This window comes from Solanum stenotomum, chromosome 9, assembly GCF_019186545.1.
Source record: "Solanum stenotomum isolate F172 chromosome 9, ASM1918654v1, whole genome shotgun sequence".
Lineage (NCBI taxonomy): Eukaryota > Viridiplantae > Streptophyta > Magnoliopsida > Solanales > Solanaceae > Solanum > Solanum stenotomum.
In genome coordinates, this window is record NC_064290.1 from 12,128,081 (window position 1) to 12,155,227 (window position 27,147).

A 27,147-nucleotide genomic window follows, 5' to 3' on the forward strand; every position below is an offset into this window, starting at 1 on the left:
TTGAATTAAACTTGAGTCTATTATGAATTAACCAAGAAAAGCAATCAGAAGAGTGAATTAAGAAAGAATTTAAACAAGTCGTCAAATCATAACAAATCAACCAACAAACTGCAAAAATGAATTAAACTTGTATTAAAAGTGTATTACAATGTATTAAACTTGAATCTATTATGAATTAACCAAGAAAACCAATCAGAAGAGTGAATTAAGAAAGAATTTAAACAAGTCGTCAAATCATAACAAATCAACCAACAAACTGCAAAAATGAATTAAACTTGTAGTAAAAGTGTATTACAATGTATTAAAGTTGAATAAGAAGAGTGAATTAAGAAAAAAATTTAAACAAATAACTAAGGAAACGACGAGAGAGTGTTCTATAGATTGAATTAAACTTGAATCTATTATGAATTAACCAAGAAAATCAATCAGAAGAGTGAATTAAGAAAGAATTTAAACAAGTCATCAAATCATAACAAATCAATCAACAAACTGCAAAAATGAATTAAACTTGTATTAAAAGTGTATTAAAGTTGAATTAGAAGAGTGAATTAAGCTTGAATTAAGCAAGTAACTAATGACATGCAATCAAATTTAAACCTTCTAACCTTTCAAACTCAACTCTCTGCCCGAACTTGATTCATCTCGAAATTGATCACTGAATACATATCGTTGAAGGTTAGTATAGCCGAGAAAGAGAATTAATCTTGAATGAAGCAAGTAACTAATGACATGCAATCGAATTTAAACCTTCTAACCTTTCAAACTTCAAAAAAATTCAAACTCAACTCTCTGCCCGAACTTGATTCATCTCGAAATTGATCACTGAATACACATCGCTGAAGGTTAGTATAGCCGAGATACAGAATTAAGCATGAATTAAACAAGTAACTAAGACATGCAATCAAATTTAAAGCTTCTAACCTTTCAAACTTCAAAAAACTTCAAATTCAACTCTCTGCTCGACTTGATTTGTCTGAAAACTGATCACTGAATACACATCTCTGAAGGTAGTATAGTCGTATTTGTGAAGAAAATTGTGAGTAAGAAGTGGCGAGAGAAAATCGCACCAACAAAGAAAATCGTAGCGGCGAGAGAAAATTGGGAGTGAAAGATGGAAAGGACGAAGTGAATTTAATTTAATTCAGCCAAATTGTCATATATGGTTAAAAAAATAATGTTGACAAATATAGTAAATATTTTTTAAAAAGTATACAGGTAAGTGATTTCCCCTTATTATTATTATTAATTTTATTATATATGAATATAATTTATATAAATAAAATTGTTATTGTATATACTTTATTATTATTTATTTGAGTGTATTTTTTACCAATAAGTTCATAAATTCTCATACTCTTTTCACTCATTATTTGATATATTTGTTTTAACTTCCAATTTTAAAATTTATCCTTTTTATATAGGAACTAAGTTATATATATCGATAACATAATGAATTCTTTTCAATCTTTTCATAAATTGCGTGAACACAAAAATATTCATGCACAAGTTTCCTTTTCGGTTTAATTTAATATATTATATGAAAATTTTATAATTTGTTTTAGATACTCACCAATGAGTGCTACTTAATGGAATGAATTATACAAACATGGGTTGTGGTGCACTGGTGGGAGTGCTTCACCCTTAACCAGAGGTCTCGGATTCGAGCCCTGGGTATGAAAAAAATTTTGTTGGGAGCGCCACACCCGAATGGGCCCTGCCGTGCGCGATCTGGATTTAGTCGGAGCTCCAATGTGGGCTCCGAACACCGGGTGGGAAACCAAAAAAAAAAATGGAATGAATTATATCATTTAAATTAATCAGAAATTTGGATATTTTTGTTACTATCCATGCTCAAAACTTCAACTAAAAAGTTATGTATGTTCTTTTCGTTTTCTAATTTGTGATGATAGCCAAATTAAAATTTCAATTTGAGTTTTGAAGCTTAACATCGATGATCCATCACTTTTATTTTTCATTCTCATCTTCCTTTCTTTTTTGTTTTTGTGTGAAATTTAATATTTTTTTTTGTCTTAAATGATTAATCTATTGTGTAGAAAATAATTTTTCTTGTTAGTGTATAAATTTTATAAAATAAATTTAAGGGCCTCTTAATATGATTTTGCCTTAGGCCACGAGATTTGTTGAGCCGCCCCTGGTTGTGACAATGTTGATTACAACACCATAGGGTACCCTACAAGGCTGTCTGAGCTTCTGAATAGTTGTTAGTATGTAAATGAATTGGTGATGCAAAGGCCATGACCATTTGTCCATTTCCAGTCCTAACAACTCCACCGGTCCCTGCTTTGCCAATAGAGAGAATAAAACTACCATCCGTGTTGAGTTTTCATTTGTCAACTTCTGAACTGATTCATCTCACCATAATGCTCTCTGAGTCTTGGTTTGTAGGATTCAGCTACCTGACAGACCTTCGGCCACGACCAACTCCAGTCCATAGTGCTAAATTTCTGCCGCATTGATATTTTCACTTGGAATAGAACCTGATAGCATATTATGTAGATATTGATGTTTTTTTTCTCATATTTATTGTTGCACCTTGCTTTCTATAGTTCCCAGCACACAATAACAGGGGTGATTTTAAGGAGGTATCTCTGAGTGGTATTTTTGGCTTTGTTCTTCCACCATATGTTGATGATGTCTTTGATAGAGTTGCCTCTACTGTACATGTGTAGTCCAAGAGGTGTTGCAATTATATATTCTCCAGACCTTCTGAGCTACGAGACCGTTTGCGAATAAATGGTTGACTGGTATCCTGCAACAACAACAACAATTAGATCTTATATCAATACCTTTTTTTGAAGAATCCTATCCAAAGGAATTCTACTTTTCATGACCCTCCATAAATTAAAAAAGGAAGTTCTTTATTCCAGATATTACTAAAACATTGAGATATATAGAGATCTCCTCTGCCTTAATTAGCTTCTGAAATCCTGAGGAGCATGTGTATACTCCCTGATTGTCGAGAGTCCAGATACCTTTGTCCATCATGTCCGAGTTTCCTGTTTGAACATTAATAATGTGTTGAACCAAGCATTGGGGAACACATATGTTTAGCAAATTAAACTCGTGTTCCAGTTTTGATTATTCAAGAACACACACGCATTGATGTTACTTGGTTTTTTGTTGAAGTGTATGTTGTTTTTGAGAGGTCCAGTTGTCCCACCAGAACATGATGTTGCCTTTGTTGATCTTCCAGTGGATGAATGGTTCCACTTTATCTCTGGTATGCAGGTGGTAGCAGCCGTCGAGGAAAAGAAAGAAAACTAGCGATTAGTGTATTCTTGCTTTCATAGTTGATATTGCTCTTGGATTATTATTGAGTTGTAATAAATCCTAGCGTTAAATGTGAATAGTTATGAGCAGGTTTGTAACAAGAAGAGAGTTTAGTTATTATTAGAACAGTTAAGTTATCTGTTTAGTTACAGGACTAGAGTTAGGGCTCGTTTGGTGTGAGGGATTAAAAATAATAGTGATGGGATAAAAAAAAAATATTATGTTGTTTGGTTGCCATGTTTGGGATAACTTATCCCACCATTTATATCATAGTGATGGGATAAGTTATCTCATATACATGGTAGGATAAGTTATCTCAGGATATCTAACCCTAGAATGACTTATCTTGGGATAACTTGTTTCCAACCAAATGACCCCTTAGGTTATTCCTTGTAAACCGATACCACTTATGATATTAATTAGTGGAACGTACTTTGGTTACTGAAATCCTACATATTGTAAGTCATAATTCTTATTCCCTTGAACAAGAATGTTTTCCAAGGTAAAAATTCTGGTTTCTACTTGGTTGTTTACCATACAACATATATAAAGGAACCTGGTTCCTTGCACAAGTAGTTTAATTTGTACTATATCTCTTTCATGGAGATAGTAGTGACATCATTAATTAAATTAGATAGAAAGCTATAAGATAAGTAGTTAGATGTTGATCGAGTCTCCCCTTGGATTTTGAGTTCCCCTTAAAGTATTTCAAATAATATACAAGATCATGAGATAAATACGATAAAATTTTAAAATATGAGCTAATTTTAATTATATGCTTGAGCCAAATTCATATTAATTGTATATATCTTAGTCGACGCACGTTTCTCTCCGGAAGAAATTTTTAGCGTTATCTGTCAACCAAATACATCTCAATTAAGAGATCTGATCCCTATATTATATAGTATAGTTTAATAATTCAATTGATGAAAGCTGTCTGCCTTTACACGTTGTTGCATGTCAACTTTTGGATCATAAAAATAAAGCATTAATTAATCAAAACGAGTTGTAGAAGGGAATATGAGATCTGTTCCCTATCTGACTTTGAGAATCGATCATTACACAAAAACGTTCTTGCACGCCAATGAAATGCCAACGAGAAATATTAGAATATGATGCACAAACAGAGTGTATAATAATAATTTTGAATGGTGAATCTGGAATGTATTAGTAATGACTAATGATGGTATTGGTTATGTTGACATTATTTATGTAAAAGTTATTTTTATGTTTTTTTATTTATTGTATTAAAACTAACATACCTTGTATAATTATAAAAAAAAATTAAAAATAACACCCTTCACAAATATAGTGGCAAGGATGTAGAAAAAATTTTGAGGAGCAGTTATCTTTAATCATGGTAAGGCATGCATTAAAACACTTTGCATTACAATACCATGAATTTCTATGTAGTATTATACATACCTTAATACTAAATAGACACTACACCAAAAATGATCTTTAGTGGTAATCAACACTCTTTGTAAATGTCCCTAAAGTCTATAGTGACATTGGATCCAATAACAATTAACTAATGCCGGTAAAGCTTTAGCACTCTTTCATAATATTTATATTTTTTACCGCTAAAAGTTGTTTTTGCCGTAGTGAGAGTGTATGACTATGGATAACTAACACAAACATTAAATATACATAAGTGAAAAAATTATATCAAACAAAATATTAGTACTAATAAGCAAAAATAATACATGCATTATCTTTTCAAAATACAGTACTTTGCCAAACAACTCCTTACTTAGTTGGTTCCTAAACGAGAAAATGGCATAAATAGTCCCTTAACTATGGAAGTAGGTCTAAAATGGTCCCTTAACTATAAACTTAACAGATTTAGTCTTTTAACTATTCAAAAACTTATCAGCTTTGGTCCCTTAACCATACACTTACCGGTTTTAGTCCCTTAACTATAAACTTACCGATTTTAGTCCTTTAAGTATTCAAAAACATATCAGGTTTGGTCTTTGTCCATTTTTAATAGAAATAGCTTACGTTTATATTAACCGAAATCTTCGTGAAATTAAATCTTTAACCCATTTTTTAAAGTTGTTTCTCTATCCCCGTCTTTTTTCTTCAAACTACTCTTATGAAAAGAACCATAACGTCAACGATTCAAAATAAAATTAATGAGGAAAGAAGATATAAGTCATAATTTTATTCAATGGAGGATAAAATTAAGCATATAATTGTTGTTAATGACTTCAATATGCTAGTCAGTGCGGATTTTATTTAATTTACTCAAATTTCTTCACGTAAAATAAAATGAATAGAATAATAAATTGATCTATTTAAAAAAATTTGTAAATCTACCATTTTATAAATTTCAGTTTCTAAAAAATTAAACAAATTTTCCGTTCAATGAAGTCGTTAGAGTACAAATTTTGGATTTAACGGGTAATATTTTTTTTCTTTTTATAATAAAGTTTAGCATATTCAAGTCATTAGTAGCAATAAGATGCTTCATTTTATCCTTTGTTGAATAAAATTATGACTTATATTTTCTTTCCTTGTGAATTTTATTTTAAATCGTTGAGGTTAAGGTTCTTCGTATAAGGTTAATTTGAAGATAAAGTAGCGGAGAGAAAGAAACAACAAAAAAAGTTTCTAAATGATTTAATTTTTTGAGGCATGGATAATTCGTTAATATAAACCTAAGTTATTTGTATTTAAAAAATGGAGAAAGACCAAACCAGATAAGTTTTTGAATACTTAAAGGACTAAAATCGGTAAGTTTATAGTTAAGGGACTAAAACCGATAAGTGTATACTTAAGAGACCAAAACTGATAAGTTTTTGAATAGTTAAAGGACTAAATCCGTTAAGTATATAGTTAAGGGACCATTTTAGACCTACTTCCATAGTTAAGGGACTATTTATGTCATTTTCTTGTTCCTAAACCAAGTATTTATATGTATATAAAGGACCACCCAAGGCCTATAATAGAGTGCACAAAAGGTAGAGAAGCTAAGTCTGTTTTCCTAAAGAAAAATGGCTGCATCACGAGTAGCTTTGATTTCCAAAAAAATCATTAAGCCATCATCTCCAACCCCATTGTCCCATAGAATTAAAAAGCATTCCATATTTGATCAACTTAATCCATGTTCTTACATATCAATTGGCATGTTCTTCCCAAAGCAATACAATCCTACTCTCCCAGTTGATCCAACTCATATATCTACAATTCTTGAGAATTCTCTCTCAAGAGCTCTTACTTCATACTATCCATTGGCTGGAACAATTAGAGACGACGGTCTCCATGTCGAATGCAATGACGTGGGGGCCAAGTTTCTTGAATCGAAAATAGATTGTCCAATGTCAGAAATTTTTAATCGAAACAGTACTAAGGCCGAAGAGTTAATATTCCCAACAGACTTACCTTGGACCCCGTCCAAGGAAAATTTAGTCGTGGCTCAACTTAACCATTTCAATTGCGGAGGAATAGCAATCAGTGTGTGTGTCTCACACAAAATTGTTGATGGTTCAAGCATGACAAATTTTATTAATCATTGGTCAACTATGGCACGTAATCCAAGTGCCCCGATACCATCTTTCCAATTCGATGGAGGATCCCATTTTCCACCCGTAAGTAGCCCAATAGCTGAGACAATACTTAAAAGTAAAACAAGAGGAAACCATCCTTGCATATCGAATAAATACTTCTTCTCGCGGTCTAAAATAAATTCCCTCAAGGCTATGATTGCAGCTGAATCAGGAACAAAAAGTAGTAGTATTGATCCTACGTCTGTTGAAGCTGCAAGTGCATTTGTATACAAGTGCATAGCTTCCAATTCAACTAGGCCATCCATATTCACGCAATCAGTCAATTTGCGACCAATTATGAAAAAATGGTTGCCAGAAGAGTTCCAAGGTAATGCTAGTTTCCTATTTATGGCACCAGAGATTGCAGATCCTGCAGATATCAAATTGCATAGATTGATTAGTGAATTGAGAAAGGAAAAAAAAATGTATTGGGAAACTACAAATTTAATGTCAACAATGTTAGAGAAAGTTAAGTCGCTTCAAACTCAACTTGAAAGGGATCACGACGATGAAGTTGATGTGTACAAGTGTACAAGCATATGTAAATTCAATCTTCGTGACATCGACTATGGATGGGGTAGTCCTATAAGAATGTGTTTAGGAAGTGTACCAATTAATAAGAGAATATTATTGATGGACAGCCAAAATGGGGATGGAATTGAAGTACTGGTGAGTTTGAAACAAGAAAACATGTCTGCATTGGAAACTAATTCAAACTTACTAGAATTTGCTTCTCCAAGTTTAGGTCTTTAATAACGTCTTAATTATTTCATTGTAATTTTATTTGATTTTAACCAACGTTTGTACCTCGACAAAAATTTCATTGAAATGTTCGAAATAAGAAAACAACACTAATTGAAACCAATATTTTGCAAACTGCACAAACTAATGCTTCATACATAGCTTTTTAAACAGAACACAACTCCTGAAAAACAATGATATATATTATTTTCTTTTTATAGTTGAAACAGCTATACCATTAGTGATACCAGTAAATTGTGAAAGAAAAAAGAAAAAAAAAGTAGATGTAAGCCACCAACTTATTACACTTCTCTTTCAGTGTTGAAAAGACTGCCCAAAGCTTTTGCTTTCTCTCTCAAGATGAATTTTCGTACCTTACCCGTTGAAGTTGTTGGTAAATCTTCAAAGAGGACTGTTCGAGGCGCCATGTAATGTGGTATATGATCTCTACAAAATTTGATTATTTCATCTGAAGTTATTTCTTCATATCCTTCTTTCAGCTTCACAAATGCACAAGGTGTTTGATCATCTGGTCGTGCGACTACTGCTGCTTCAACAATTGCTGGATGACTAGATAGAACTCTTTCCACTTCAAGTGTGCTTCCAGATATTATAATATCTTTCAATCGATCCTTAATTTCTATGTACCCATCTGGATGTTTCACCGCAAGATGAGTGACAAGATCACCAGCAGTATGGAACCATCCACCTTTAAAAGCTTCTTTGGTTGCTTTAATATCTTTCAAATATCCACTCATCACGGTATTCCCTCTGCACACAATCTCACCAATGCTCTTTCCATCAGCTGGCACCCTTTCTTTCCATGGTGTCAGGGTCTCTGACATCAACTTTTTCGATACAAAGATGTTGCACCCCTTGTCTTGATTTAAGCGCGGCTCGTTCCTCAAGGGGCAAATAATCCCACTCAGGCTTCCACAAGCAACTCGTAGCAGCACTATAAGTTTCTGTTAGTCCATATCCATGGGATACTCCGAATCCGAGTTGCTCCATTTTGGAAAGAATTTGTGGAGGCAATGGCGATCCACCTGTCATTACTTCGACCTTATGGGGAAGTGGCTTCCTGTCATTTGGTGAAGAATTTGCCATCATATATACTCAACACAATTTGTGCTGGACTCATATGTGTGACCTTGTTGATAGAAATACTTTCAAATATATATATTTTTTGCGGAGACATTCCTAAGGCAAACGTTTGTTCCACCAAGTGCAGCCATTCCCCAAATCATGCAGTGAAACATTGGAAGTGTCCAAACGTACGTTGGCATCGGACCCATGCCATGACAGAGAAAAGACACAATAGTATTAAGATATGAACCTCTGTGATTGTACCGGAAGTATAATTGATACTGATAGGATCAAATTCACTCTTTGGCCGGCCATCTTATTGTAAAATTGCTACTCCCACTTGACAAAAGATTTTCGTATGTGTGAATGTCATATGCATGTCGAAGAGGAATTCTCATTTTCAGGGATTAGCACAAGAATTGGAGTTTTAATTTTGTCTTTTGAAAGAAGAGAAAGTGCTTGTTGATCAACAAATAGAATATGATCTTCGCCTCTAAATGTTTAAGCAATTCAGCTACCATTGATGAATTTTAACGTACAAAGAACTGCTTCCGCCATTGGTACTGCAAAATGTAGCTCCTGCATGCATTGCTGGTACATTGGGAGCCAGAGTTGCAACCTGCAATAATTGTTCAAATCATATCTAAAAGTAAATAGAATTGAGAAGGTGATTCACTTGAAATATAATTTTATCAAGGAAAAATAAAAAATATTACCACATCTCCCCTTGAAATTCCAAGGTGAACCAAAGCAGAAGCAAGTTTTAGACACCTAGATTGTGTGTCTCTTCCCATGTATACTTCACACTAGCTAGACCCAAACACAACTGAAGTTCTATTGTGAAAAACATCTGCTGCTCTCTCCAAGAAACTTATTGGTGTCAATGGAACATAATTAGCGGAACTAGTAACAACAGTACCGTCCAGTAATCTTCGGGACTCGATATCACCAGCAAGTTTGCACCTCAGCTGGACCCTTTGAGTGCGTCCGTGTAATTGGACTGATCGGTTGAGGTCATTAAAGGACCTCAATAATGCAACATTCGAGCTCGTCAACAATATTAATATAGTCATGGAGAAGCTAAGCAAATGTACATGTTGAGTATGATCGAGCTAGTTAATAATACTTCAAAGTTGGATTTACTACTCCTTTTTATATCAAGACGAAATTAACTTATGGAAAACATTAAATTTACTGTTACATTAATTGAACAATCAATTTCTCCGGCAGCATAGCCAACAAAAATTAAAATCATGTTAGCAGTTCCAGTTTCATCAATGAGTTTTCAAAAATAGGTTTGCCAAATTAAGTAGATTAAATTTAATTAATTAAGATCCATTAGCCGCTAATTGCATGACATATACCGAGAGTATAATATCTCATATGGTCAACCAACTTTGAATAGTTCACTTACAAAGTCACCCAACTTTAAATAGTTTACTTAGAAAGTTACTCAACTTTGTTTTATAACTCTAAAGTCACTCAACTATTGCAGGGGCGGCTCAAAGTAATTAGAGGCCTAAAACAAAATTTCAATTAGAGGCCTAAAATCTAAATAAATTTCATATATATTTATTTAAAAATTATTTTTCTAACTTTTAAATTTCAATTAGAGGCCTGAAATCTAAATAAACTTCATATGTATTTATTTAAAAAATATTTTTCTAACTTTTTAGATGTAAATTTTTGCTCAAAATTTCTTTATAGATGATATCTTTTTTATTATTATTAGTTTTAGGTAAGATTTTATCAATTCAATATTAGAAAACACTCTTTTACTGGGGCCATTACTATATGAATTGTTAACATAATTCTTAGTAATAAGTTGACAAACTTTAAATAAAAGCAATAGTTAAAATCATAGAATTTGATTCAAGAAGTTGATAACTTGGTATATCCTACTTTAACATGTTTGTTGTACTGCTTGAAAATTTAAGAAGAAATAAAAAAAGAATTTGATTTACTTTGTTCAACACTTTCGACTGTTGATTCATATTTTTGACAGACTATTGCTCTATCTTATCAAAGATTTGAAGAAAAAAAAAGAGTTCAAACAGATAAATAAAATGAATGTTAGAGAAAAATAATTGATTTTTTTCTATTTGAATGGGGTTAAGAAGAACAAAATAATATCATTTTATGTAAAAAAATTAACAAAACATTTATTCTTGGTAAGAATTTGAGGCCCCCCAAAATTGGGGGACTAAGGCATATGCCTCAAATTTTGTATGCAAGAGCCGACCCTGAACTATTGTCATTTCACTTAGAAAGTCACTCAACTATTGATATTTTACTTAGAAAGTCACTCAATTAATTTAAATAATTCTTCATTAAATTTTGTTAAATACAATTTTTGTTTTAAACTGTTTTTTTTTCAACAGAAAGATGCTCATTTAAATTATTTTATAAAATTTTGTTGAATACAATTTGTTAAAAAAACTATTTTCTTAAAAAATAATAAAAGATTGTTTTATGCTACTGTGCATTTTTTTTAATTACTCCTTAATTACTTCCGTTCAATTCCAATCTTCTTCTTTTTTTGGATCATTTTTCAGCATATTAAATTTGTCTATGCTGATGTACGCTTTTTTTTTAAAAAAAAATGTAAGTTAAATAATTGGAGTGATTCAGTAAGATAATTAAAATAGACATTTTATTATTTGTTAAAAAAATAGTTTAAAATAAAAATTAGATTTCAATAAAGTTTATCGAATAAATTATTTAAATTTGTTGGATGACTTTCTAAGTGAAATACCCATAGTTGAATGACTTTTTAAGTGAAATACCAATAGTTGAGTGACTTTTTAGTTATAAAACAAAGTTGAGTGACTTTCCAAGTGAATAACTCAAAGTTGAGTGACTTTCCAAGTGAATAACTCAAAGTTGAGTGACTTTCTAAGTGAACATTCAAAGTTGAGTGACCATCTGAGATATTATCTCCATATACCGAATATCCGCTCAGAGAGATCTAAATAATTAATTTTATCCGCTCAGGTGCCAACTTTTCTCTTTATTTTTATTTGAGCCACTTCATTCTATCTCGTTAGGTGGCGAGAGTTATGTATGATGTATTATTTGATGTAGTAGCTAGTTAAGCAGATTTAGTTATACATGTATCTCCTTCATCTCCTTTTATGTGATATCGTTTGACTTGACACAATATTTAAGAAATAAAAAACTTTAAAAGTGTGTGGTCTAGAACAATTCATATATATTTGTGTGGTTGAAAATTATTTCATTAAGGGTAAAATTAGGATATTTTAAAGTAAACAATTATTTTTAATTATAGTAAGCTGACATTTTTTTTAAACAGAATAAAAAGGAAAGAGTATCACATAAAAATGGGACATACGGGAGTTATGCATGTTTTTAAATTATAAATAAAACATTGTTTGAATTTTAAACATAGTCCTAACTCCTAACCAACTACCAAATATGGTATTACTTATGCAAAATCTAATACATGTATTATGTATAATATTTCTTCTACCTAGCTACCAAACGATAAGAATCATTTGGTAGCTGGTTAGAGTTATGCAAGTATTAGTAATGTAGGGATTAGTTATGAATGAATCTGTGTATTATTTTATGCAGATTTTTATTCACCTTCTATCATTAATAAAATAGTAATACATAGAGTCTCTCATAATTTATATGTGTATTAGTTTATGTGGATTTCTATATTGGAAACCAAACACCGTATTAATTTTATACATGAATAATTTACCTCCTAATTAATCAACTACCACACATAATATATTGCTTATACAGAATTTAATACTTGCATAGCTCACGTCTAAATTAAACTACCTAACCCTTAATTAATTAGTTGGTCCCTAAACCACATATGCATATAAAGAACCACCTCAAGGCCTATTGTAGAGTGCACAAAAGGTAGACAACTCTCATTTCCTAAAGAAAAATGGCTTCACCACAACTTGATTTGATTTCCACAAAAATCATTAAACCATCATCTCCAACCCCATTGATTCATAGAATTCAAAAGCTTTCCATATTTGATCAACTTAATCCATGTTCTAATTACATGTCATTTGGCATGTTCTTCCCAAAACAATACAATCCTACTCTCCCAATTGATCCTACTCATATATCTACAATTCTTGAGAATTCCCTCTCAAGAGCTCTTACTTCATACTATCCATTGGCTGGAACAATTAGAGACGATGGTCTCCATGTCGAATGCAATGACGTGGGGGCCAAGTTTCTTCAAGCGAAAATAGATTGTCCAATGTCAGAAATTAATCACAGTAGTAGTGAGGCCGAAGATTTAGTATTCCCAAAAGACTTACCTTTGACCCCATCCAAAGAAAATTTAGTCGTAGCTCAACTTAACCATTTCAATTGCGGAGGAATAGCAATCAGTGTGTGTGTCTCACACAAAATTGTTGATGGTTCAAGCATGGCAAATTTTATTAATCACTGGTCAACTATGGCACGTAATCCAAGTACACCGATACCATTTTTCCAATTTGTTGGAGGATCCGTTTTTCTGTTAGAAAATGAGATATTTCTAGATGGTTTTTTGTTTAATTGTTCTTTTAAAATACTATGTTAAGTATGTAAAAGAAAGGTAGTCCTTGTTTTATGGAATATGTTTTGTAAGAAACTCAATAGTGGTTGGATATGTATGGTCCTCTAATAACTTTGGAAAAGTTTATGTAGATATATGTGTGTATGTTTTTTAAAAAGTTGAAATGAATGAAAATTTCCTCTGTTGAACCTTATCTTTTTTCTCTAGAAGTTTCAAATCCTAACAGTGGTATCAGAGCCCTTCTTCTTGAGGGATCTGTGAAGGCAAGAAGGCCAAGGTTTTTTCTCCTTCTAAGGCGAGAGCTGAGCAGCAGTAACATGGCATCCAACAACTTCTTGGGTGCAGGCCCTCCTATGTTTACAAGAGAAAATTATCACATATGGGTGATAAATATGAAGGCTTATCTCAAAGCTCTTAGGCTATGGGAAACAATTGAAAGTGAAGATGATCGTCTTCCACTTGGACCAAATCCAACAGTTACACAAATGAAGATTTATGAAGATGCGAAGTCAAGGAAACCCAAGGCTCTCACATGTCTTCATTCAGCACTTTCAGATGTGATTTTCACAAGAATAATGGCTTGTGAAACACCTAAAGAAGTATGGGAAAAGCTAAAAGAGGAGTTCGATGGAAGTGACAGAGTGAAGACTGTCAAACTCTTAACTCTCAAAAGAGAATTTGAGATGTTAAGGATGAAAGAAGGAGATACTGTGACAGAGTATTCTGCCAAACTTGTGGAGATTGTAAACAAAGTAAGGCTGTTTGGTGAAACCTTTCCAGATTCAACGGTGGTGGAGAAGATGATGATAAGCTTACCAGCAAGGTTTGAGTCCAAGATTTCAGCAATAGAAGAATCTTGTGATTTGAAGACTTTATCTGTGGCAGAACTGATCAGCAAGTTGCAAGCCCAAGAACAAAGATCAAGTATAAGAGATGAAGAAGTAGCAGAAGCGACATTTCAAGCACAACATAAAGGCAAACAGCCTATGAAGGACAATAGAAGAATGGAAGGAGATAAATTAGAAAAGGGAAAATCAAGGAAGGGATCTTCAAAGAGAGGGAAGTTTTCACCTTGCAGCCACTGTAAAAGAACTAATCATCAAGAAAAAGACTGTTGGTTCAAAGGAAAGCCACTGATTCAGTGTAGATTCTATAGAAAGATGGGTCATATTGAGAAAAATTGCAGGGCCAGGCAGAATCAACCACAACAAAACCATGTGCAGCAGACAAATTTTGTTAAAAAGTCCAAAAATGAAGAAGAAATCTTGTTTATGGCTTCTCATGTAGAAAACACAGCCAACAAATCCTCATGGTTCATAGATAGTGGATGTACGAGTCATATGTCACACAATGAGCTCTTGTTTCATACACTTGACAAGTCATTCAAAGCTAAAATTAGGATGGGAAATGGTGAAATGGTTGATGCACATGGAAATGGTTCCGTTTCCTTTCAGACTACACAAGGTACAAAGTTTATACATGATGTGTTGTATGTTCCTTCTTTAGCATGTAACTTGTTAAGTGTGGCTCAAATGATGTCTAAAAGCTATTCCTTATTTTTTAAGGACAAACATTGTTTGATTTTTGACTATGAAGATAGTTTGATTGTTAAAGTAGAAATGGTGGATAAAACTTTTCCTTTAGATGGGACGTTTGATAGTGAAAATTTTGTAAGAATAATAAATCTTTGATTATTTCAACTGTGTATGCTAGATGTAATGCTATGGATAGATTGGAATTATGGGAGGAAATTGTACATATTTCTGAAAATTGTCAAGTTCCCTGGATGGTTGGGGGAGATTTTAATGTTATCTTGAATGAGGAGGAGAAGATGGGAGGCGTGGAGTTCACTCAGCATGAGGCAACTGATTTTGCTCAATGCATCAGCAATAGTGCTTTATCAGAAGTGAAATTTTCGGGAAGTAAGTCCACTTAGTGGAATGGGAGAATAGAGGAAAATTTCATTTTTAAAAGGTTGGATAGAATTTTAGTGAACTCGATATTTCTTGAGGCTTTCCCGTCTACTGAGGTCCAACACTTAATCAGACAAGGGTCAAATCATGCCCCTCTCCATATGGTTTGCAATACTGAAAAGGAACATGCTATCAAGCCTTTTCGATTTTTGAATTTCTGGACAAAACATCCTCAGTTTAACGAAATCATACAACAGAACTGGATGATTGATTTTGTAGGTTGCCCGTTCTTGGAGTTTCATGCTAAATTGAAGAGGGTGAAGAGAGCATTAATTAAATGGAGCAGAGAAGTCTTTGGGAATATTTTTCAAGAAATTGCTACTATTGAGGATGTTATCAAGGTAAAGGAAGCACAATTAGAGATTTTGCCTTCAGCAGATAATTGGGCAGAACTGTGTAGACTGGAGGCCGAGCTAAAAAAATACCTCAAGATTGAGGAAGAATTTTGGAAGCAAAAGGCAGGTATGAAGTGGTTCGTTAAAGGAGACATGAACAGAAAATTCTTTCACTCTTATGTGAAAGGGAGGAGGAAAAAGTTGCACTTATCAGAAATTAGTAACGAGCAAGGGGAAATGGTACACTCAAATCAGCAGATAGGAGAAGCAGCAGTAGCTTTCTTTTCAAATCAATTCAAGGAAGAAGGGAATGCCCCAAATTTTTCAATGTTGAAACATATTCCTAAATTGATCACAGATGAGGGTAATGAAGAGATGATAAAGCTTCTGAATCTTGATGAGGTCAAAAAGGTGGTCTTTGAGCTAAATGGTGATAGTGCATGTGGACCAGATGGTTTTTCAGGCCTATTTTTTCAAAAGTGTTGGGATATTATAGGGGAAGATATAACCAGAGTAGTGAGAGCTTTCTTCTGTAGGCAGGAGTTACCCAATTTCAGTACTCACACCACTCTGGTGCTCTTACCTAAAAAAAATGAGGTTAAAAACTTTTCAGACCTGAGGCCAATAAGCTTGAGTTCTTTCATTAATAAGGTTATATCAAGAATGGTACATGATAAAATGGTGGAGGTGCTGCCAATGATAATTTCACCAAATCAGTCAGGTTTTGTGAAGGGAGGGAGTATTGCAGAAAATGTGTTATTGGCTTAGGAAATCATTAGGGATATCCATATGAGGAATCATAATATTAACGTGGTGGTGAAGTTAGATATGACTAAGGCCTATGATAGAGTGTCCTGGATTTTTTTAACCAAGGTATTAAGAGATTTTGGTTTCTCAGAAGTAATTATTGACATGGTATAGAGACTGATATCTAGTAATTGGTATTCAGTCCTCATTAATGGACAATCTAATGGTTTTTTTCAGTCTTCTAGGGGTCTCAAACAAGGAGACCCACTGCCCCCAACATTATTTATTATTGCGGCTGAAGTTCTGGCAAAAGGTTTAAACAGTTTGCACAAGGAAGAAGGTTATAAGGGGTATGGTATGCCAAAGTGGAGTCTAGAGATAAATCATTTATCCTATTCCGATGACACTATCCTATTCTGTTCAGGAGATAGACCTTCAGTGAAAAAGATTATGACAGTACTAAGAGATTATGAAAATATTTCGGGCCAAAGAATTAATAAGTCAAAGAGTTCCTTTTATCTTCATGATAAGACTCCTCTGATAGTAGCAATTAGATTAAGACGAATTACTGGTATAAAACAAGGAAATTTTCCTTTCATGTACCTCGGGTGTCCACTTTTTTATGGCAGAAAGATTAAAAGTCATTTTGAAGATTTGATTAGAAAGGTGGCTAGAAGAATTTTCTCATGGCAGAATAGATTTTTATCATTCGGGGGGAAGTACATTCTGATTAATCATGTTCTTCAATCGTTACCAATTTATCTTTTATCTGCAATGAATCCCCCCAAAACAATTATTGCACAATTGCATCAGATGTTTGCAAAAAAAATTTGGGGAAGCACAGGAAGTCTCAAAGGGAAGCATTGGATAGCATGGGAGGATATGTGTTTTCCCAAGGATGAAGGAGGATTGGGTTTTCGATCATTGCATGATGTTAACCTTGCTTTGTTTGCCAAACTGTGGTGGAAGTTTAGGACATATACTTCATCATTATGGTGTAGTTACATAGGAAATAAATATTGTAAAAGGCTACATCCTGTTCTAGTGAGGAGTACTGTAGCATCCCATGTATGGAGAAAAATGTTATCCATAAGAGAGGAAGTGGAGCATGAGATTTGGTGGCAATTGAAAGCGGGAAATTCCAGTTTCTGGTTTGATAACTGGACAAAACAAGGGGCATTATATTTTACAGAAGAGGAAGATGCAGAAGAAGATGAAATAGAAGTGAAGGAATTCATTAACAATGGTAATTGGAAGGTAGAGAAATTACAGGAGCTGGTTTCGGAGGGAATGTCTGATCACATTGTAGAGAACATTAAGCCGATCACTAGTGAACTAAATGATAAGGTCTGGTGGATGGGGAGTACAACAGGAGAATTCACCGTGAAATCAGCATATCATATGTTAAGGAAGAAGAGGGAGCCCATAGAATGGATGAAACATATATGGATAAAAGGTCTGCCATTTAAGATCTCTTTTTTCTTATGGAAGGTATGGAAGAAACGAATTGCTACGGATGACAATTTAAAGAAGATGAGAATTCAAATTGTATCTAAATGTTACTGCTGTGAGAAAGGGGAAATGGAAACCATGACACACTTATTACTAACAGCTCTCATAGCTCAAAGGTTATGGAAGCAGTTTGCTTCCTGTGCAGGTTTTAGCATTGATGGATTACACTTACATCAACTAATTTTTAGATGGTGGGAGTATGAAGGAAGTCCAAATTTGCAGCAGATCATGAAGGTCATACCAGCCATAGTCATATGGGAACTTTGGAAAATAAGGAATGTTAAAAGACATGGTAAAGAGGTCTCTTTCAATAAAATGTACTTTCACTGTCAAAGGACAGTACATCAATTGATAATAGTCAAATTCCCTTGGATTAGAGATATTCCTTATCATTGGGAAGGGATGTTTGATTCATTACAAGGATACAAACCTAAACTGTATTATCAGTTAGTACAGTGGTCAAGGTCAGAAGAAGGATGGATAAAGTGTAATACGGATGGTGCAAGCAAAGGTAATCCGGGAGTGAGTTCTTATGGCTTCTGTATTAGAAATGAAAATGGAGATTTATTGTATGCGGAAGCAAATAGGAGAGGAATAACTACAAACATGGTAGCAGAATTAACAGGAATATGGCAGGCATTGAGATACTGCAAAGCACAAGGTTATGATCATATCAAGTTAGAGACTGATTCTCTAAGTCTAAAAAGCATGATTCGGAAGGAGTGGAGAATACCTTGGGAGCTAAATGAGAGAATAGAGGAGATTCATGAACTAATGAATGCATTACACATTCATATAAAGCACATCTTCAGGGAAGCAAATCAATTAGCTGATCTCATCGCAAATACAGCTATAGATCAAGAGGAAAAACAACAGTTTCTGAATTTCAACCAGTTACCAAGCAGGGCAAAAAAGATTTTGAACATGGATAAACAACAAATAGCAACAATCAAGATAAGAACAAGGAGGATCACACGCAGTCCATAACATGGAAAACAGAAGTGAGACCACAGAGTCACACAACTACAAGTTTTATATCAAAGTTGATAGTCAGTTAAAGGACAAGATAGTTGCGCAAAAACAAACTAGCCTAAGCTATATCAGTCAACAAAAAGTGAAACAAATACCAGCGAAAAGTGAGAATCGCAGAACCAGATATGCATTGAAGTCCTTATGTCCAGCTAGGAAATCAGTAGGAAATTTCCGTCCTACTTCACATCAAATGGGGAATATTAAAGAAGAATTCAGCTGGAACAAAAGAAAAAGGGAAAGAGAAATACTTACAGATCTACAAATTTGGAGCAATAGGTTTAGACTCTCTTACGAGATTCCCCACCGGAAGGTACACCTACAAAGAAGAAGACATTTTCAGATGCAAGGAAGAAAGAAGATGAAAAAGAAATGACTGGAAATGTACAATTGTTTATTTGTTTTTTTTATGTTTGTTTTCTCTGTTTCATGGTCTTATTTTGAGTCCATCTGACGTTCTTTTTCAATAAAATGGGACCAATGGTCCAAGCTTATTTTTTTTAAAAAAAATAGTGAAAATTTTGCAAGTAAGGATGAGTCATGGTTGTGGCACAAAAGATATGGTCATTTTAACTATGCTACTTTGAAGTCTATATATGAAAAGGGCTTGACTAAGGATTTACCTGAGATTTCACTGTCTAAAGAAGTTTGTGAGTCATGTCAAGTGGGTAAGGTACACAGGAAATCATTTCCTAAAAGTGCTACCTGGAGGGCAACTGAAAAACTTGAACTAGTTCACACTGATGTGTGTGGACCTATGTAGGCATCGTCTTTGGGACACAATAAATATTTTGTGTTCTTTATTGATGACTTAACAAGGATGACTTGGGTGTATTTTCTGAGTAACAAGTCTCAAGTATTTTCAGTTTTCAAGAAATTTAGAGCTTTTGCGGAAAGACAAAGTGATTGTAAGCTAAAGGCTTTGAGGTCGGACAATGGTGGCCAATACACTTCAAATGAGTTCAGTAAGTATTGTGAAGATATGGGGATTGATCACAAGTTGACAGTAAGTTATTCGCCCGAACAAAATGGAGTCTCAGAGAGGAAGAACAGAATAATAATTGAAATGGCAAGATGTTTGTTGCTGGAAAAGAAACCGCCACAAAGCTTTTGGGCAGAAGCTATTCATACTTCAGTGTATTTGTTAAATAGGCTGCCAACAAAAGTTGTGGATGAAAAGACTACTATTGAGGCATGGAGTGGAATATAACCATCTACCAAGCATCTAAAAATTTTTGGTTCGATGTGTTATTCTCATGTTCCTTCTGTCAAAAGAAGCAAACTTGAACCAAAAGGTGAATTGGGGATCTTTATTGGTTATTCATCACAAGCCAAGGGTTATAGAGTTTTCAACTTGCAAACAAAAAGTATTTCAATCCGAAGAGATGTAGTCATGGAAGAGCATGCTTATTGGAACTGGGATAAGGAGCAAATTGAGAAAGATAATGCAGTTTTTCAAAACTTGAGTCCGTTGCCTGAAATCAAATCATTTGGGTTTGAAACTTTGGAAGAAGACGAAGAATCAGACGGGGAATCCTCACTTGATTCGCCAATTTTGAAGACAAGGTCTCTTTCTGAAATATATGAAAGATGTAATGTTGCAATCTCGGAACCAAATAGCTATCAAGAAGCATTAAGACATGAAGTTTGGATTGAAGCCATGAAGGAGGAGATTGGTATGATAGAAAATAATGATACTTGGAAGTTGGTTGATAAACCCAAAAACAGAAATGTGATCAGGGTGAAGTGGGTTTATAGAACCAAACTTAATCCAAATAGCTCAGTTTATAAATACAAAGCAAGGCTTGCTGTGAAAGGTTACGCGCAAGTTGCAGGTCCGGATTATGGGGACACATTTGCACCTGTTGCACGACATGATACAATAAGGCTGCTATTTGCTTTGGCAGCTCAATCAAATTGGAAGTTGTAGCATTTGGATGTGAAATCTGCATTCTTAAATGGACTGTTGCAGGAGGAGATATATGTTGATCAACCAGAAGGCTTTCAAGTTGCAGGAATGGAGGATAAAGTCTACCGACTTCATAAGGCATTGTATGGATTAAAGCAGGCTCCTCGAGCATGGTACAGTAAGATTGATGATCATCTCATTCATTGTGGCTTCAAGAGAAGTGAAAATGAAGCCACTTTAAATGTGAAAAAGGCTAAAAGAAGAGATGTATTTGTGGTGTCACTCTATGTTGATGATCTTTTGGTAACATGAAGCAATAAAGCAATGGTGAATTAGTTCATGCAAGAAATGGAGACCAAGTTTGAAATGTCAGATTTGGGTGAAATGAGTTACTTTCTAGGAATGGAGATTCATCAAGCTACTGCTGGAATCTTTATTTCTCAGAGAAAATATGCATGGGATATTCTTAAAAGGTTCAAGATGGAGAGGTGCAAGTCTGTACCGACTCCACTGGTTCACGATGAAAAGATTTCGAAGTTTGAAGGAGGTGACAGGGCTGATCCAACAGTTTATAGAAGTCTAATTGGTAGTTTGTTGTATTTGACAGCAACAAGACCCGATCTCATGTTCACGGTAAGTCTACTGTCGAGGTTTATGCAAGCTCCAAGTCAAGTTCATCTTGGTGTTGCTAAACGAACGTTGAGATATATCAAAGGAACTGCTAATTATGGTATTTGGTTTAAAAGGGAAGAGCAACGGCAGCTGATGGGTTATTCAGATAGTGATTGGGCAGGAAGCGTTAATGATATGAAAAGCACTTCTGGATATGCTTTTACACTTGATTCAGGCATGTTCTCATGGAATTCAAAGAAGCAAGAGGTGGTAGCTCAATCTTCTGCAGAAGCAGAATACATCGCTACTGCTGGTGCAACTAATCAAGCTCTATGGTTAAGAAAGATTCTATGTGATCTGGAGCAAAATGACATTGAAGCTACTGTCATTAAGGTTGACAACAAGTCAGCAATATCTATGGCCAAAAATCCAGTACAACATGGTCGTAGCAAGCATAAATGTGAAGTTTCACGCTATCAGGCAAGCAGAGAAGGATGGCGAAGTTAAACTTGTTCATTGCAATTCAGATCAGCAGATTGAGACATCATGACCAAGGCTCTTCCTAAGGGGAAATTTGAAGTTCTAAGGGCTAAGTTGGGAGTATCCAAGAAAAATCTCAAGGAGGAGTGTTAGAAAATGAGATATTTCTAGATGGTTTTTTGTTTAATTGTTCTTTTTTTAAATATTATGTTAAGTATGTAAAGGAAAGGTAGACTTTATTTTATGGAATATGTTTTGTAAGAAAGTCAATAGTGGTTGGATATATATGATCCTCTACTAACTTTGAAAAAGCTTATGTAGATATATGTGTGTGTGTTTTTTAAAAAGCTGAAATGAATGAAAATTTCCTCTGCTGAACCTTATCTTTTTTTCTCTAAAAGTTTCAAATCCTAACATTTTTCACCCGTAAGTAGCCCTATAGCTGAGGCAATACTTAAAAGTAAAACCAGAGGAAACCATCCTTCCATATCGAAAAAATACCTCTTCCCGCGGTCCAAAATAAACTCCCTCAAGGCGATGATTGCAGCTGAATCAGGAACAAAAAGTAGTAGTATTGATCCTTCTTCTGTTGCAGCTGCTAGTGCATTTGTCTACAAGTGCATGGCATCCAATTCAACAAGGCCATCCATATTCACACAATCGGTCAATTTGCGACCAATTATGAAAAAAATGCTGCCAGAAGGTTCCAAGGTAATGCTAGTTTCCTATTAATGGCACCAGAGATTGCGGACCCCACAGAGATCAAACTGCACAGATTGATTAGTGAATTGAGGAAGGAAAAGGAAATGTATTTCAGCCGAGAATGGGAAACTAAAAATTTAGTGTCAACGAAAATGTTTGAGAAAGTCAAGTCGCTTCAGAATCAACTTGAAAGGGACGACGATGATGTTGATGTGTACAAGTGTACAAGCTTGAGTAAATTCCGTATCATTGACATGGACTATGGATGGGGTGGTCCTACAAGAGTGTGTTTAGGAAGTGTACCAATCAATAAGAAAATATTCTTGATGGACAGCCAAAATGAGGATGGAATTGAAGTACTAGTGAGTTTGAAAGAAGAAGTAATGTCTGCATTAGAAACTAATTCAAACTTACTAGAATTTGTTTCTCCTCTTTAATTAAAGTATATATTTATTTTAATGTCTTCCCTGTTCAATAATTTCTGGCAAAATTTCCTCTCTTGGAGAAGCTTGAACACAACATATATTTGCTACTTTTTTTGCTATCACATACCCTGTACTCTCAGTTTTATCAAATATATATTCATTGGGATACTACTTTGTAAATCCCCCTCTAAATGTGTTATGTGGATCATTTGTCAGTCTATAATGAATCAACATTCACAAGTGAATGCACCAAATGTTTGATGGAATTGTGTCAAAAGGTATTTAATATACCTGGACATCCTAAATTATAGAATAAGTCAACTCTTACCATGAAATTAATCGAGGTGTGTGCAAGCTGGATCACACACCAGGGTTACAAAAAATAATTGTGAACTCTTTTGTCAGAATGTTATCATGGAAACTTATCTTATGTGTAATAATATACCTAATATCTTAGAAGAAAACCTCATTATTGGCTTACTCCTTCCTGCATTTAGCCTCTACATCTATCGATATAAGTGGATTTCACTGTTTTACTCTATGTTGCATCCTAGCTAGCAATCACCTCTTGGGCTATTAACAATACTTGTAAGATCAAATTTGGTTCAGTTGGGCATATCTACTAGAGTGTTCTAAATATCTAGATTGAAAACCTTGTGACATGTTTTGTTATATTATAATCTATGTTATAATGTCCTTGCTCCCTATCAACTAATAGTTTTATTGAGCTGATTACTAAGTTTGTTATCCAATTGCTTGAGCTTCTTGTTAGATTATCAACTAATAGCTTCCTGCATTTAGCCTTAAAGTTTGTATTCATCCCTAATAAAAGCATATCTATTGTTGTGATAGTTAATCCTATCTCATGGGCTCCTTCGGATGAGAATACAAGTTTGCACGGTGGACCAGTGCCATTTGCACCTTCTGTTGCTATCCCGCTACATGTACCAGATGGTAACTCTCCGAAGAAACCAAGACTGATGGGTGAGAGTGGTGCAGTTATCAAGTCTTCTTTTTTGGGGTTATGATCTTGTGAAGTATGTTCTCTTTTCTCTGACCTCATATCTAGGATGTCCAAAGCAAAAGAATGATTTTTGATGACTATATGTTGAGGTTTCTGGTGGTGTTGTTTTAGTGTAGGAGTTATGAGCAAAATCTAAAGATAGTTTATGTGTTAGAGTTTAGTTGTAAATGTTGTTCAAAGATAGAAAGAATGTATTTTGGTTAAAATATAGCATCTTTTTCATAGAAATTATGGCGATAGGTGTTCTTTGTGTTTTTCATGTGTACCTGTGAAAATGGTTATGCTACTAATCAAGATATATAAAATGGGGAAAAAGAAATGTTTACACACTTCCAAACAAGTTTATTAAGAATTTCATTGATTCAATTTAATGAATACTGCCCAAAGCTTTTGCTTTCTCTCTCAAGATGAATTTTTTGACCTTGCCAATTGAAGTCTTGGGTAAATCTTCAAAAAGAACTGTCTTAGGTGCCATGTAATGAGGCAAATGATCTCTACAAAACTTGATTATTTCTTGTGCCCTAATTTCATCAAATCCTTCCTTTAGTTTTATGAATGCACATGGTGTTTGTCCCCATCGATCATCTGGTCGTGCGACCACAGCTGCTTCAACAACTCCTGGATGACTATATAAAACTCTTTCCACTTCGAGGGTGCTTATGTTTTCGCCTCCAGAAATTATAATGTCTTTCAATCGATCCTTAATTTCTATGTACCCATCTGGATGTTTCACCGCAAGATCACCACTATGAAACCATCCACCTCTAAAAGCTTCTTCGGTTGCTTTAGCATCTTTCAAATATCCACTCATCACAGTATTTCCTCTTAACACAATCTCACCAATGCTCTTTCCATCAGCTGGCATAATTTCCATGGTCTCGGGGTCTCTAACGTCAACTTTTTCAATACAAAGATGTTGCACCCCTTGTCTTGATTTAAGCACAGCTCGCTCATCGAGGGGCAAAGAATCCCACTCAGGCTTCCATAAGGAATATGTAGCTACACCATACGCCTCTGTTATTCCATATCCATGAGTTACTCTAAAGCCAAGCTCCTCCATTTTGGAAAGAACATGTGGAGGTGGTGATGATCCACCGGTAAGTATTTCAACCTTATGTGTAAGTGGGTTCCTATCATTTAGCGGAGAATTTGCTATCATATTTAAGACAGTTGGTACTGCACCCATATGTGTAACCTTATTGAGCGAAATACTTTCAAATATATTTTTTGCGGAGACATTCCTAAGGCAAACATTTGTGCCACCAAGTGCAGCCATTCCCCAAATCAGGCACCATCCATTGCAGTGAAACATTGGAACTGTCCAAAGGTATGTAGGCATCGGACCCATTCCACAAACAAGAAATATAGCAATTGTATTGAGATATGCGCCTCTATGATTGTACACTACTCCTTTGGATGATGACGTTGTGCCGGAAGTATAGTTCACACTTATAGGGTCCATTTCAGTTTTTGGCCACCTTATTGTAAAGTTGTTACTCCCACTTGCTAAGAGATTTTCATATTCGTGGATGTAAGATGTCTCAAGTAAAGGATGAGAGGAATTTTTAGATTGTGGGATTAGCACAAGAATCAGTGGTTTAATTGTTTTGTCTTTTGAAAGAAGACCGAGTGCCTCTTGAGCAATTTGGAGCAACTGATAATCAACAAATATGATCTTCGCTTCTGAATGTCTTAGCAAACCAGCTATCGTTGATGAATCATGGCGTGTATTTAATGTACAAAGAACCGCTCCTGACATTGGTACTGCAAAATGTAGCTCCTGCATTGCTGGTATATTAGGAGCCAGAGTTGCAACCTGCAAAAGTTGTTCAATTTATACATGAAAAGTTGAATTAAAACATTTCACACATTTGAAGAGGAACACTAAATATTAAGTCTTACCACATCTCCCCTAGAAATGCCTAGGTGAACTAAAGCAGAAGCAAGTTTCAGACACCTAGAATATGTCTCTTCCCAAGTATACTTCACACAAGACCCAAACACAACCGAAGTTCTATGGCCGAAAACATTTGCTGCTCGTTCCAAGAAACTTATCGGTGTCAATGGAACATAATTTGGGGAACTTGTAACGACACCCTCCAGTAATCTATGGGATTCATCCGTCGTTTCAATGCCCCCATCAAGTTTGCACAACTGCTGGACCCTGTGATTGCGTGCGGGTAATTGAACTGATCGGTTAAAGAACCTCAGTAACATATTCGAGCTTTTGAAGATTTTATTCATGGTGCAGCAGCCTAATAACTATGCAAATATTTTGTGCATCAGATAGTTAATAAGAAAAGTTGAGTAATCAAAGCCATTCAATGAATTGTTAGGTGAAGATTGAAAATTGTTATCGAGACAGGTCCACCGTAAATTAAAGGTGGTACCAGGAAGGAATGCATAGTCAACAAATCTATACCTATCTAGCAAAATTTTCCCTCTTGGAGAAGCTTGAACACAACATACATTTGCTACTTTTATTGCTATCACATACCCTGTACTCTTAGCTTTCTCAAATATCCATTTTTTCCTCTCACTCCATATACTTCATGTATAAACTCAGCATACATCATTGTTACCATGCCTTGGCAATTTGAGTTCATTCAGCTGCATTGGTTGAACATAATCAGAAAACTCCTGAAGTTTCATAGTTGTGACTGGTGCACCATTCAGTCTGCTTTGCACGGATAGTATGACGTTTAAATCTCCCCAGATCAGTCATGGTTTTGCCCACTGTCACGTCAAGACATCTAACTGTGACCATAACCTTCATATCTATTCAGAGCATATAGGATTTTGCTAGAAAATGTAGAAAAATTGGCCTCTTTTGCTAAAGAGAAAGGCTCCCTCTCTGTCTTTTGTGGTTTTCTTGTATACCTATTGAAATGGTCATTTACTATTCAAGAAAGGAAAAAAAGGGAACATTACGGGTGTGTTTGGTATGAAGGAAAATGTTTTCCTAGAAAATGTTTTCTTGGAAAACAAGTTGATTTTTGACTTATTTTCTCATGTATGGTTGGTGAGTAGAAAATATTTTCCCAAAAATATTTTTAGTGTTTGATTTATGAATGAAAAATATTTTTGAAAAATTTCTTTTATTTTTACTAGAGTAGAAAATAATTGTTGAAATTAAAAATATTTTTTAAAAACAAACTTAATTTTTTTTGGGGGTGGG

General features: G+C 34.5%; 1 protein-coding gene and 2 pseudogenes across 1 annotated transcript; 2 read left to right on the top strand and 1 right to left on the bottom strand.

Annotated features, from left to right (window-relative positions):
- Nucleotides 1-6,290: 6,290 nt before the first annotated feature.
- On the top strand, nt 6,291-7,595 carry LOC125877285 (acylsugar acyltransferase 3-like). Its single transcript, XM_049558626.1, has one exon. The coding sequence runs from the start codon at nt 6,291-6,293 to the stop codon at nt 7,593-7,595; it is 1,305 nt and encodes a 434-aa protein (XP_049414583.1).
- Nucleotides 7,596-7,885: 290 nt separating this feature from the next.
- Nucleotides 7,886-26,186, bottom strand: LOC125877286 (isovalerate--CoA ligase AAE2-like; annotated as a pseudogene).
- LOC125876879 (acyltransferase Pun1-like) lies at nt 12,564-22,999 on the top strand (annotated as a pseudogene).
- Nucleotides 26,187-27,147: the final 961 nt, after the last annotated feature.

Excerpts from the sequence above, each read along its gene's own strand:
- LOC125877285 (XM_049558626.1), top strand. The coding sequence starts at position 6,291 with ATGGCTGCATCACGAGTAGCTTTGATTTCCAAAAAAATCATTAAGCCA.